Source organism: Lemur catta, chromosome 3 (assembly GCF_020740605.2).
Source record: "Lemur catta isolate mLemCat1 chromosome 3, mLemCat1.pri, whole genome shotgun sequence".
In the NCBI taxonomy this organism is placed as follows: Eukaryota; Metazoa; Chordata; class Mammalia; order Primates; family Lemuridae; genus Lemur; species Lemur catta.
Genome location: NC_059130.1, coordinates 109,421,261 through 109,435,192, shown reverse-complemented (window position 1 = coordinate 109,435,192; position 13,932 = coordinate 109,421,261). Strand labels below are relative to the sequence as shown.

Below are 13,932 nucleotides of genomic sequence, written 5' to 3'. Positions count from 1 at the left end.
GTCATTTGTCCACAGCAGTGAGGGTAGAGGTGGCAGAGGTAGGATTGGGGCCCGGGTCCCTCCAGATCCAAACTCTTGCTGTCTTCACTACGCCACACTGGATATTGGCAAGGTCATCATTTTATTTAATTAGGCCTCACAGCTTAAGGGTAGGACCATCACCCTATTTTACAGGTGAGGAAACTGAGGCCTGGAGAGGGAAAGGAAGTACCTTGCTCACGGGCACTTGGCTCATCAGGGAAGAACCCGGGAACTCACCCCCTCCCGACCCTCTGCACGGCCCCCCTGCCCTGTCCAAAGCCTTTCCTGCCCTCCCTCCCCACTGCCTCCTCCCTCTGCCTCACCTTGGCCACCCTCCACCTCCGCACACATGCAGCTCCCCTGTCTGTCCCCACCTCCCTTCTTCTGCCAGGTTCTCCAGCCCATGGAAGGGCTGCTCGGGTCTACACATCCACATCCCACCTCCTAACAAAGCTGGGTGTTGGCCCTGCCGCCGCCCGGGAGGGTGGGGAGCAAAGAGAGGCGGCGGTGGGCCAAGGCAAGAGTGTAAGTTTAAATGACACTGTGGTCCCCAGACAAACGCCCCTCTGTGCCGGGGCCTATTGTGACTGGCAGCCGGCCAGCCCTCACCGCGGGCAGCTTGAACGGCTGGGATTGTTTCCCCACCTCCTGTCCTCTCTGGAGTCCAGTGGCTGCCAGGCCCAGGCTTGGGCAGGAAAGGGGAGGGCTGCTTCTTCTGGAAAGGAGGGCGTGGGAGGCAAACAAGCCTTGGGGAGGGTGAGGGACTCTGTCTGGGACCAAGCTGGAGGCTGGAAGTATCACAAGATGGAAGGCGCCCGAAAGGGAGGGCATTGGGTCCCCGCGGTTCATTTTGCAGGAGAGCAAACTGCAGTCCAGGCAGAACAAGTAACTGGCCCGGGGTCACACACCAAGTAAGTAACAGGGGTGAGACTAGAACCCAGGACTCCTAACCCCAGCCCAGGGTTCTCTCTTGGGTTTCCAAGGTGGCCCTGTTAGGTAGGTGAGGCCACAGACCAGGAGCTGGAGGCTCAAGGACTGTCACATGTTAAGATTACAGAGCACTAGGTTTCCTAGAATTCCGTGTTAAAGCGCAGATGCTCCCAAGAGAGTTTTCATCCTTAACTCGTTAATGACAAACACTTTGAGGTTAGACAGACCCTTGGAAAAGGCGGAAGAAGAGGCAGAGAATCAAAGTGAGACCACTGAAAGGTTTATTGGGGATAAACTCAGATTTTTGGAGTGTGCAGGAAGGCACTGGCCTTGGTTCTTAAACATTTTTTTAAAGGGAGCAGTGGAAGTCAGCGCAGCTGGTCCAAGGCGATTGCTGGCGCTGTTCAGGTTTGCATTTTCCGCCGTACTCCCCCAATTTCTTCCCCCAGAAGTTTTCAGTTGCCTTGTCCACAGTGTGCAAAACTCAATTAACATATATTATGCATATTCTTGCTGCTAATAGGTGCCAATTAGAAGTGACTCAGAAACCTCAGTTCATGCTTTTGAGAAACAATGCGCTTATAACAGTGGGCAGTTGGAAGGAAGCTAAGGGGGAGATAGGTGGGCCCAGTGGGGTCTCATGTATTGCTTCCCAGCCATGGTTCCTTTGGGGGTGGTTTGGTTCTCACTGTTGCTGCTATGGATCTTATTTTGAATGAATCAGAAAGGAGCTCTTGAAAACATACCCAATAAACTACCAATGAACCTTCCTTTCTCTTCGTACCCTGGTAGGCCCCACGGGCCCTCAGTTTCCCCATTCGTAATGGAGAGGGCAGTGGACTCAGTAGTTTTCAGGCTGGGTTCCACAGAATCCTGGAACTGCTTCCAGGGCCACCACAAAGGGTGTGGGAGGTGCTGAGAGAGGAGGTGGGGGAGGTGGGGGTGGAGTAAAAGGGGGAGTTTTACTCCCCAAGGCTTTTAGAGGAGCTTAGTTGTCTGTCATAAGTTCATCCCCCAACCTCTCCAACAGAAGAGCAGATCTCCTTTCAGTGTAGACAAACACATCAGAAAATCTACTGATTTCCTTCTTTTTCTTGGCTGGAGGAATCCCCCTGCCCTCCATCCCCTAAGTCAGACTGGTTGCCCCCAGACCGTGCCCTGTGCAGTGCCACCCGGGACACCCCCAGCTCCTTCCAGCTGGAGCTCCTGTCCCCTCCCCAGCTCTCCTCCTGCTGGGCCGCCCCCCATGTCTGCGGGCACATCTTCCAGAACTTCCTGGGGAAAGGTGCATGGGACAGGGCGGGTGTTTTTGAAGCCTCGAATGCTCCCAGATGTCCTTATTCTTTCTTATGGCACCCTGTTCTTAGTTTTGTAGATGCAATTTTTTAGCTCCCGGAGGACACTGAAGTTTTTTTCTGCTCTCTGTAGTAGTGTCTCTGTTTGCTTTAAATGCCTCCATCTGTTCATTTGGTTTTTCTGCTTCGTGTTCGTCATGTTTGAGGCTTTTCTCCTTCCAAGGGTCCGCTGGTGATCCTTGATAGCTATCTGTTCCTGTGTAAGAGTAAGGCACTAAAAAGCCCACGGGGCAGAGGGAGGGTTGGGGAGGTCATTGGAAACTCTTGGGGTACGGACAGGGCTTGTCAACTAGCGACCTCTCAAAGGCCGATTGGGCAGAACGTGGTCATTTCACTGGTGGATTCCGTAAAGTCAGGATCTGTAGGTCTGGTCCCTTAGGCTGGTCAGTTTCCCGGAGCCTGCTCTGGGCTCTGGAGGTTCAGCCAGGCGCTAAGCCTGGGGGTAAAGGGTAGGTGAGCCCCCCAGTGCAGGGTTTAGCCCTCCTCTCAGACCCATTTTCAGCCAGAGATTAGCCTTTGGCAGGTTAAGTCTCCAGAGCTGTTCATATGAGACATATGAGCGTATGAACTGCCCGGGGATCCGGCTCAAAGGCAGGTTCTTGCTGTGCAGGTCGGAGCTGAGTCTCTGGAGGAAGTCAAAGGCTCTCCCTGTCTAGGGAAAGAGATCCCAGCTCTGTGTGGCTCCCCTAGTCTGTAAAGGGATTCCTGGGGCTTGTGGAGGGGCCAGACCGTGAAAGGCATCCTTGCAAGTCAGAACTGGCCAGGGAGCAGGCGAAAGTACAAAGTCTACTTTAGCAGAACTTTACAAGACTGAAGTCTTTACAAGACTAAAGACCTTCTAAGCCCTTGGCAGGGAGGAGATTTGGAAAGGAAAAATTGAGAATGGTTATGAGTTAACTGCGCAAATAAATCCCACAGATGGGACAGAATTCTGGCTGGCAGGGGCTGGGCTGGGGTGGTCCTTCAGGATGGGATGAACTGTAGTTGCATTTGAACTTAAGTTGGAGGTGGGTGCTAGGACTTACATGAAACCGGCTGCTCAGCAGGGAGGGGGTCAGGCCTACCCAGTTGCCTCCCGAGAGCCCCCTCCCCGTGTCCTTGTCCTAGCAGACCCAGTGGCTCCAGGACTCTTTCTCTGCCCCTCGCTCACAGCCCTTCCCACGTACTCCCTGCTGATGTGGTGCTGGTGCCTGCCACCGCCTGGACATAACTGACCCACCTCAGTGTCCCCACGGTGCCTGGTCTCCGGTGTGTGTCTGTGATTAGACAGTGTAGGGAAGGCAGGAGCAGATTCAGAGCACAAACCTTGGGATCAGACAGGTAAGATTCGAAATCCTATGTAGGAGGCTAATGGCTTCCCAACGATGTCCACATCCTAATCCCTGAAACCTGGGAATGTGTTAGTTTACTCAGCAGAAGAACTTTGCAGATGGGATTGAGTTAAGGATCTCGAGGTGGGGAGATTGTGCTGGATTACCCAGTGGGCCAGTGTCACCATAAAGGTGCTTACGAGAGGGAGGCAGGAGAGTCAGAGGGACAGAAGGTGCCACACTGCTGGTCTGACGGTGGAGGAAGACGAGCCAGGAATGCAGGCGGTTTGCAGACTCTGGAAAAGGCAAGGAAACGAATTCTCCGCTAGAGCCTCCTGAAGGCTCCCAGCCCTGCCAGTACTTTGACTATCGCCCACTAAGACCAACTTTAGACTTCTGACCTCCCGAACTGTAAAAAAATGAATGTGTGTTATTATAAGCCACTAAATTTGCAGAAATGTGGTAAACAGCAGCGATAGGAAACTATGCTATCCTTGCTTTGCCATGTATTAGCAGTGATGCCTCAGAAGTTACCGAACCTCTCTGAGCCTCAGTTCCTTCATCTGTGAAATGGGGATAATATATGTGAGCAAATACATATAAAGTGCTTAGCATGGTAACTGGCACATGGTGAGCACTTGATAGATGGTAGCTATTGAGTTCGCGGTCATTGCCATCATCGTCATCATCATCATCATCATTATTGGTTGTTTATCCACAGATTTAAGAACAGACTGGACCTTTTCTTTCTGTCTAGACCTTCTTGGATGAAGGGGATAGGAAACTGTCACAAGACAGGCCTAATAGCTCTACTCTAGTGGTTCTCAACTACAGGCCATTTTGTCTTCCAGAGGACATTTGGAAATGAGTGGAGACGTGTTTGGTCGTCACAGGTAGGGGATGCTACTGGCATCTATTGAGTAGAGGCCAAGGATGCTGCTAAATGTCCTATGATGCACAGGACAACCTCTGCAACAAAGAATCATCTGGCCCAAATATTAAAGTGCCAAGGATGAGAAACCCTGCCATACTCTAAGACCTGGTTGTACCTCTTGAGCTCAAAATATCAACAGGTAGACAGAACAGGGAGCAGAGTCCTTCCCCAGCAGGGCCACTGACCCTCAGAGTGTCCCCAGGACTATCGCTCGCCTCCTGGGCAGCTTGGTAGCTGTGGGTGGTTTGGAGGTAGAAGATCTGAGTTTGAGACTCAGCTCCTCCACTTCCTGTGAGATTTGGGGCAAGTCACTTAACCTCTCTGAGCCTCCATTTCCTATCAGCAAAATGGAGATGAAACAACTTGCCTATTTGTACTGATTAAATGAGCAAACGTGTGAAAGCACAGTGCCTGGGACTCGTCAGTGTCTCCTTGGAGGTTAGCCCCTTCCCTTCCTGGCAGGGTGGAATTATTATCCTCCGACATATTCACTGAGGGGCATGAACTCTTTAACCCTGTGCATCCCTCCCCCACAGCCCCGGGACCGCGGCACACCGGAGATTTTATGTGGGGGCTCATATGTAGTTGGAGGACTCTCAAGAGCTGGACCTTGGCTTGGGCCCAAAGACTGAGGGGCAAATGGAAGCCACGGGTCACATTCCAGCTCTTGGTCAGTCTCAACCATGACACCCACGGGTTTCTTCCTCCCACTGGCTCCTGGCACTGCCTGTGCCGCCCTTTTGGCACTAGCAAAATCTGCCTTGTGACCACTTTCATCTGGGGTTTCTATCTGTAATTCTTAGTACATAGAGCTTATTTTATTTACAGGTCTTGTGTTGGAAGCTCTTGGAGTCCCCTTTCCTTACAATGGGGGCTACAAAAATCAGAGAAACAAGGGACATTGGAGCCATCATTTGCCAGAGCGTGTTAGTAAGATTTCACAGATGTGGTGGGCCTACAACCCAGACTTCCAAAGCCGCAGGCCACTGTGGCTCACACTGACTTCTCTCTCCCAACACCCCCTGAGTCAGTATCTACAAGGAAGGACAAGCTTCTGGAAGAAGCTGGTTCTTGAGTTAAGCTATGAACAGCTGTTCTCTGTAATAGAACCACAGGCTGGAAAGGCCCTTAGAGATGATCTCCAAACTGGGCCATTTTACAGAGAGGAAAACCAAGGTCCAGGGAGGGAAGGGGACTTTCTCAGGTTGTGTGGCAAGTGAGTGGCAAAGGGAATCCCGGTCTCCTGATTCTCACCCCAAGTTGTGAATCTGTAGCTTGCCCCTCCCCACCCACCGAGCAGCATCTGTGTCCCCTAGTTCCATTGGGACTGTTTGCCTCCTTGTGGGTGTTTCACTGTTGCCTCTGTCTCTGCTCTCGATGGAGATGAAGAGGAAGGTCGGACCCTCCAGAGGTCCTGCAGAGGTCCCGGTGAGTCCTGTTCAGATCCCCTGGTGACGCCGTGCTTCACGGTCTGGCTCCCAGACCTCCCTGTTCATACCTGAGTTTAACCAAGTGCGGCCAACGCTTGACCAGACGGAGAGCAGGGAACTGGAGCTCCAAGAAGAGCAGGGAGAACACAGACTGGAGACAGAGGGGGCGGAGAAGAGGGGCTGGAAATGGGCAGGAACTGATCACCCACCACACACCAGGGCTCTGCAGGGCAATCACGGTATCTCACTTATTCTCACAACCCCACAAGTCAGGGATGTTATCCCTGTTTTATGAATGAAAACACTGAGGCCTCGAGAAGTGGCTCAATTTGTCAAGCCGCTCAGAGGTGAAGTTGAAGTTAAAATGCAGGTCTGCCCGACCCCACAGGCCTTGCTGGGTCACGAGCTCCTAGACATGCACTGCGTCCCAACACTGTCAAGCGTTCTCAACAGCCACCCAGAAGGAGCTGAAATTTCTCTTCTGAGGGCCCAAATCAGCAAGGTCAAAGTTAACTGGGATCAATACAGAGTCCTGCACTTAATTTCAAGAAGCCATTTGCACAAGTGCAGAATGGAGTCGTTATTGGCCATCCTAACATTGTCACCACTCAGTGCTGCTGCCGCTGCCTTGTATTTCCATAGCACTTTGCAGTTTATAAAGCCCCTTCACTTGCTGGTCCTAGGGCTTTGACTGGCCATAAACAAGCGTAAGAATAAGTCTGAAGTGGGGGTGTCTATCACTAGGGTGTCTATAAGCCATGTGCTTGGCTGCCTGGGAGGCTAATGAGCTATGCGTTTGCATTAATCCAGTGTGATATCAACAGATTCTGTGCAGAGCCACTCTGCTGAATATATTATACACTTCATCTCATTTAATTCTCACAGCCACCCTATGGAGTTGTGACTATTATAATTCCTGTTTTATAGATCAGAAGACCAGAAAGTGAAGAAAGTTGGCCAAGGCCACACTGCTAGTAAGTAGTAGAGTTCAGGCTCCAGTCTGATCAGTATCAAGAAAACTGTCATTTTGAACACTTCAGGCTCCTCAGGAGTCACCTGTCCAGTTTTGGGTGCTGTCCTTAAGGGGGACAATGACACACAGAGGGATGAGAGACCCAGGAAGGACACCGTCACCCTAAGGCTTGTTTGAAGGGGCTGAGGATATTTACCCTGGAGAAGTAAATCACCAGAGAACACACAATTGCTGTTTGCAAAGGCAGAAAGCTCCTCTGCTTGGAAACAGGTTGGGTTCCACGGACATTTACCAACCTACAGCCAACTGCTGTCGCCCCTGTTGGTGGGGGGTAAAATGGATGTGCTCATCCCAGCTGCCCTGTTTCATCCCTGACCTTTCACACACAGAAGTGCCTTTAATCCTAACAGGTTGTCATGCGGAAAAAGTAGCACATTTACCTTTGTGGGAAGGGAATTTGGACCAAGGAGTAAAAGTTACAAGGCGCCAAACACAAGGTCAATTTTCTGACTATTAAAACATCCCAATAACTCAAGGGGCTGCTTGTGAGTAGTGAGGCGCTTGTCTGTGGAGGAGATCAAGTCACGCTGAATCTCCCTTCTCTCAGGTGATTGGGAGACATCAATCCCAATGTTCTGAGGGGTCAAGGGCTTTTGTAGGTTACCTACGGAGGGGTCTGCCAGGGCTGCTCATGTCTTTGTTGTCTCATCCAGGGAGGAACTTGGAATGCAGAAGGAAAGGGGGTACCCCTGGGCCAGAGCAGTAGAGGAGATATTTTGCACAGGTGTTGTCAGGCAGCATTTATCTTCCAGATTCAGCTCTTACACTTGACCAAGAGCTAGTCAAGGAGGGTGTGCCATGACCCTCCGTCACTTCCCAAACTGACCTCCCACACAGGGCCATTGCAAACAATGTGAGGGAACAACAGTTCCTTGTAAATTCTGTAAATGTGACTGAGGCTTGGCTGAAGACAGAGGTTCAGTGTGTGGCCAAAGGCAGGGACTAGTCAGGTAGGAGTCAGGGTTCGGGCTCAGCACAAGGGCTCTGGCTCTGTCCGCTGAACCCCAGCCCATGTGGGTTTTCTCATCAAAGCCCCACTTTGATGTGGGCCCCCGATGCTGGGCCACCTCTACCTCGTGCGTTCACTGGGAGGCAATCTGGCGAGGGTTTTTGGCAAAGGGCTGTGAAGTTGGGCAGACCCTGGCTTGAATCCTAGCACGGCCTTCGTATTAGCCTTGTGAATTTAGGTTGGTTTCTTCTCTGCTTTGAGCCTCAGTTTCCTCATCTGTAGAATCAACACAGTGATTGTTCCCTCCTTATTGGATAGGTATAAGGGTTAAATGAAATGTCAAACATAAAGCACTGAGTACAGTGCCTGACACATGATATATTATTATTATTATTAAGTTAACCTCTAGCAGTGAAAACTTACCTCACCCTCCCTATATTCTCTGCATTTTCTATGGCCAGGGGTCCTGGTCATAGGTGTATTTGGTACTAAGGTCTCCCTACTGGACCTCACTTGGTTAACAACAATTGCTAGGGCCCCGCAGATGAAAACACCCACATCCTTGGCCATCGATGTTCCACCACCCTCCCTCCCACCTTCTCTGATGTAGCAGGAACAGAGATGTAATTGAGAGCTCTGAGATGACTCACTGTTCTTTCAGAAGGAAGAGTAACTGGGCCCATCCAAAAGGCAGTCTGCACCCGGAACTCGGTACCCAGGAGATCACCTCTGAAGAGGTGCAGAGGTGCTCCACCTGCAGAGGAGCCTGTGACCTGGTGGCTTTAGGTGGCGGCATTACTGGTCAGTATATGTGTGTGTGTGTGCACGTGTGCATGCCTGTTCTTGCAGTGGCTGGTCATGGACCCCACTAGGTGCATATTGGGGGCAGAGGGGTGCAGTGGGAAGGACAGGCAGGCTTTGCAGTTTGCAAGACGTGGGTTCAAAAACATCAGCTCTGCAGCTTCCAGGCTATGTGAGCACGGAAAGTTAGCTTTATATTGCCAAGTCCTGGGGTCCTCATTTGAAACAAGGGGAAAAGAAAACCTATCTTACATGGCATTTTGCTGATTAAATTATGGTGTGGATAGAAAATGCCTGACCCAAGGTCTTGGCACATGCCAGGCACTCAGGTGGTGGGCTCTGTTATTTTTGTGCACACTGTTTTAATGGCAAATGCGTCCATGGGTAGGGTTTGAGTTATCCAGTGATTGTGCCACCATTCTCTCTCACTAAGTCACCCTTGATCAGTGGCCATTTATTTGTATCTCTTTTCTGTTTTAAAAAAGAATTGTAAGAAAGCCTCACGGGTGAGTCTGCTTAGCTTGATATTGGTGGGGACGGGAGCAGAAGGCTCGGGCGCATGCGCACCAAGGCGCCGTTCATGTGGGATCCCTGTGCTGGGATGGACAGTGGTATGTGGAGGGGGCGGGTCTCTCTCCTTGAGAGCAGAGGTGAGGAGTGTGGGGGTGGGGAAGACTTTCATCCCAAATTCTCATATGTATCCATGCTTATTTCTATAGAAAGAATTTTTCCTTGTTTAGAGCTCCATATCCCCCAGTCTCTAATTTAATTCAGCAAATATTTACTAATCCTCACTATAATACTTAGAGCCACCATTTATTGAGCACTTAAAAGCACTTTCCACACCTTGCCGCTCACCCTCGGCTCCCTGGGGGAAAGGCTGCTCATTTCGCTGATGAGCAAATGATGTGGGGAGAGATGCGACTATCGCCTATCGCTCCAGCCTTTCCACTGGCGAAGGCTCAAAGGCCCAGCCAGACACTTTACCTGGGGGAGGTAGAAGGATACAGAGAACAAGACCTCTGCCCCCAAGGACCTGACAATGAACCTGCAACATTAACTGCCAGACACCTGCCGTGGTGGTGTTTCTTTGCAGAGGCTGCTGCGGAGGGTAGAGAACAGAGTCGCTAATTCTGTCTGGGGGAGAGTCTTCCTGAGGGGGTGACTGGGCTGAGTCTTAGAGGGTGTGTTCATTTTGGGGGAGAGCAGTGAAGCGTGGCTGGCCTGGGCCGGTTTCAGGCGGTCGGGAGGCAGGAAGCCCAGGCAGGGAGACAGATTGGCAGGTACCAGGAGGTCAGGCAGAGCCACACAGGGTTCCCGGCAGGAGCCTGAGTCATGGAAGTCCTGAGGATCTGGTCTTTGCGAGGAGGGACAGACACAAGCAGGGGAGGGTTAGGCAGGGCCCCCAACTCAAAGGAGGGCAGAGAAGGTGAAGGCAGAGGCTGTGGATGAACGGGGCCAGGCCACAGAGGGCCATTCTGAGGTTGTGAGACCCCAGGGAAGGCTTCAACCACCAGAGCCCCCAGATGGCCTGACCCCAGTGGATGTCTCAAGTGGGGTGCTGAGCCCTGTTCCCATCAGAGCTGGGAGGGCAGGGCAGCTGCAGCTCACAGACGGGGACTCTCTGGAGAGGCCGACTGTGTGGACCGGAAAGGCCAAAGCCTGGGGCAGCCAGCCCGGGGACAGCAGCACCAGGTATGATGGGGGAGGGTGGAGCGTCCCATTGTCACAGCAATTTAGTGGAGTTTGGTGTGAGCAGATGAGAGGCTGGAGACAGGGTGGGAACACCCTGGCAAGGGCTTTCACTACCAGATACAGAAGTGTGGGCAGGGGGAGATGACTGTGTTTGATTGCAAGAATGACGTGATCAAATCTATAATCTGTCACCCTCACTGGAATGTGAGCTTCCCAAGGCCAGCAGTTTGTCTCCTCCATTTCACCCATGCAATCCCAGCATGTCAGTTGCTACGCAGGTGCTGGATTGGTATTTGCTTCATAGATATGCAGAACCACAACATACGCAATGTTTGATGGATACATACATATGTAATAAACATTTTAAAACTTGGATGAGAATACACACTAATGGTCAAGGTAGTGGTTACTTTGGGGGAGGAAGGAATGGGATTGAGGCAGAACATAACAGGGACTGAAACTGCATCTGAATTTTTTTTTTCTTGTAAGAAGAGCTGAGGCTGGGCGTGGTGGCTCACGCCTATAATCCTAGCACTTGGGAGGCCGAGGCAGGAAGATCGTTTGAGCTCAGGAGTTCGAGACCAGCCTGAGCAAGAGCGAGACCCCGTCTCTAATAAAAAAATAGAAAGAAATTAGCTGGACAACTAAAAATATATAGAAAAAATTAGCTGGGCATGGTGTCACATGTCTGTAGTCCCAGCTGCTCAGGAGGCCGAGACAGGAGGATTGCTTGAGCCCAGGAGTTTGAGGTTGCTGTGAGCTAGGCTGATGCCATGGCACTCTAGCCAGGGTGACAGAGCAGGACTCTGCCTCAAAAAAAAAAAAAAAAAAGAAGAGCTGAAGGAAATATGACTGTAAACATTTGTTACATCTGACTGGTAGGTACACGGGTTCGTATTGTATTCGTATTCATAATTTAAAACATATTTACTTTAAAAAAATAAATTTATGCACAAATATTTTTTAAATGTATGGACTCTCTCTTCTCCAGTAGACAGCTGCATCGAAGACTTGTGGCTTTTTAGGATTACAAAGAGGCCTCTATCATTCTCTCGATGCAGATCCTTCCTGGGCCTCCAAATTGTCAAAGTGCCACTCTGAAATAATGGGGCAAAAACCTGGTTTGTCACCCTGCTTTTCTTGATCAATTATTTATAATATCATTGTGCTTAGAACATAATTCTTGGTGGAGGATCTCAACACCTCTTTCTGGTGGTGTGACATCATGTTAACTGCGCACCTCCTGGCTCGGCCCTCAAGTGTAACAGTATAGGATGCAGATTGTGGCTTCTGGTTCCTAGCGCATCAGGAGAAAAGGATACGTTGTACACTCAGAGAGCGTGCTTGGGCCCAGGCTGTACCTCTCCCTAGCTCTAAGGCTTTGGTCACTCAGCCACTGAGCTCAGCGTGCTCAGTGGTAAGATGTGCACGATAACTGCTTTCCGGCGACCAAGAGGATTAACTAAGATGATGCAGTGTGTGAAGGCTCCTGACACGCGGTGGCTGCTCAACTTGCATTTGCTCCCGTCCCCTTGACGGCTCGGTGCCCCCTGGCCTCTGTGCCTACTGCTCTCACCCGCAAACCGTGCCCATCCTTCCAGGACTATTCCAATGTATCTCTTCCACAAAATGGTTCTTCGCAGCCCAATGGCGCATGTCACCGACTGCTTAATAATCACAGTTAATTTTTTCATCTGTTTTTTGTCTCAGATGAATACAACTTTTGCAAACAGAAACACCATTTCAGACATTGTTTCAGGGTGGACAAAGGCCCACTGGAACAGGAGGTAGACATGTGGGTTAAATTCTTCTAGCTAAACTGGGGGTTCCTTGTAGCTTTGGGGCCTTTGGTTTCATCAGTAAAATGGCAACAATAACTGCCCTCACCGGCCTCCTGGAAGATTGATTTAGATATTTCATACGAAACACAGAAGGACTTGAATAAATATTATTGAGTGAATGTAAACTGCTTTGAAAAATAAAGTTCCTTACAAATGTCAGGTATTATTTTTAATTCCCCCATAGTATCTAGTGATGGGCCTTGTATGTACTTGCTGCCAAGAGAAACTGCATGCTTGAATACTCTACAGCCATCCAGATGAAGACCGAAAGCAGCATTGTGCAGGACTAATAAGGCTCACTCTATTTTTAAACAAAATTTCTTCTTTGTTCTCACTAGGATCAAGATGACTACGGCCACCCCTTTGGGGGACACCACCTTCTTCTCGCTGAACATGACCACCAGGGGTGAAGACTTTCTATATAAGAGTAAGGTCACCTTGGCTTGGAGGCCGGGGGAGGGATGGCGGGACAAGTGTCATGGTCAGCTCCTGGTGCAAGGTCAAGAGCGTGGGTTATGGAGACAGAGTGCCTGGGTCACAGGCCAAGTTCTACCACTTGCCAACTGGGTGACCCTGAGCATGTGACTTCTCTGCTGGGCGCCTGTTTCCTTATCTGTAAGATAGGGACATATTATATTTATTTTTTAGTTTTTTGAGACAGAGTCTCACTCTGTTGCCGCGACTAGAGTGCCGTGGTGTCAGCCTAGCTCACAGCAACCTCAAACTCCTGGGCTCATGCAATCCTACTGCCTCAGCCTCCCGAGTCGGTGGGATTACAGGCATGTGCCACCATGCCTAACTAATTTTTCCATATATATTTTTCATTGTCCATATAATTTCTATTTTTAGTAGAGACGGGGTCTCACTCTTGCTCAGGCTGGTCTTGAACTCCTGAGCTCAAATGATCCACCCACCTCGGCCTCCCAGAGTGCTAGGATTACAGGCATGAGCCACCGCACCTGGCCAGATGGGGACATTAATGACGCTACTACCATAGGTAGTAGCAAGGACTATAAAGGATAACCCATATGGTGAGCTTAGAATAGCCTCTGGTGCATACTAAGTACCTAATGTATACTATTATTATTAATTACTACTACTACTGTTACTGCTGTTTTCATTAGGGAGTCCTGTGGTCTAGAGGGCAATGGAAATTTGAACCTCTTGTAAGATGTCTCTAAATGGGTCACCTTAAAATGTAGTTACTTTCAGGCCAGGTGCGGTGGCTCACACCTGTAATCCCAGCACTTTGGGAGGCTGAAGTGGGAGGATTGCTTGAGGCCAGGAGTTTGAGAGCAGCCCTGGGTAACATAGCAAGACTCTAGTCTCAAAAAAAGCAAACAAAACTAGCCAGGCGTTGTGGTGTGCACCTGTAGTCCCTGCTACTCAAGAGACTGAGGTGGGAGGATCTCTTGAGCCCAAGAGTTCAAGGTTATAGTGAGCTATGATCACTCTGCTGCACTCCAGCCTGGGTGACAGAGTGAGACCCTGTCTCTAAAACAATAAAATATAATAAAAATGTAGCTACTTTCATACTATTTTTGCAAGGCAAAAACATCAATTTATGAAGAAGTAAATGCATGTAGGTGGGAAGAGTTTGTCATGGGGAGACATTTGCCAGGAACAAGAGGTC

At 50.1% G+C, this 13,932-nt stretch overlaps 1 protein-coding gene across 7 annotated transcripts in view; it reads left to right on the top strand.

The window, feature by feature from the left end:
- LOC123634400 (non-compact myelin associated protein) overlaps positions 1-13,932 on the top strand; it is a 34,591-nt gene that overhangs the window by 13,051 nt on the left and 7,608 nt on the right. Inside the window, exons 1-6 of one of the 7 annotated variants that reach the window (XM_045545982.1) lie at positions 3,481-4,509; positions 5,379-5,476; positions 6,908-6,954; positions 8,624-8,763; positions 12,169-12,245; positions 12,638-12,726. In XM_045545982.1, coding sequence (XP_045401938.1) covers positions 12,169-12,245; positions 12,638-12,726 — 166 coding nt within the window. In that variant the 5' untranslated portion in view covers positions 3,481-4,509; positions 5,379-5,476; positions 6,908-6,954; positions 8,624-8,763. The other 6 variants (XM_045545980.1, XM_045545981.1, XM_045545983.1 and 3 more) reach the window with 6 other exon arrangements.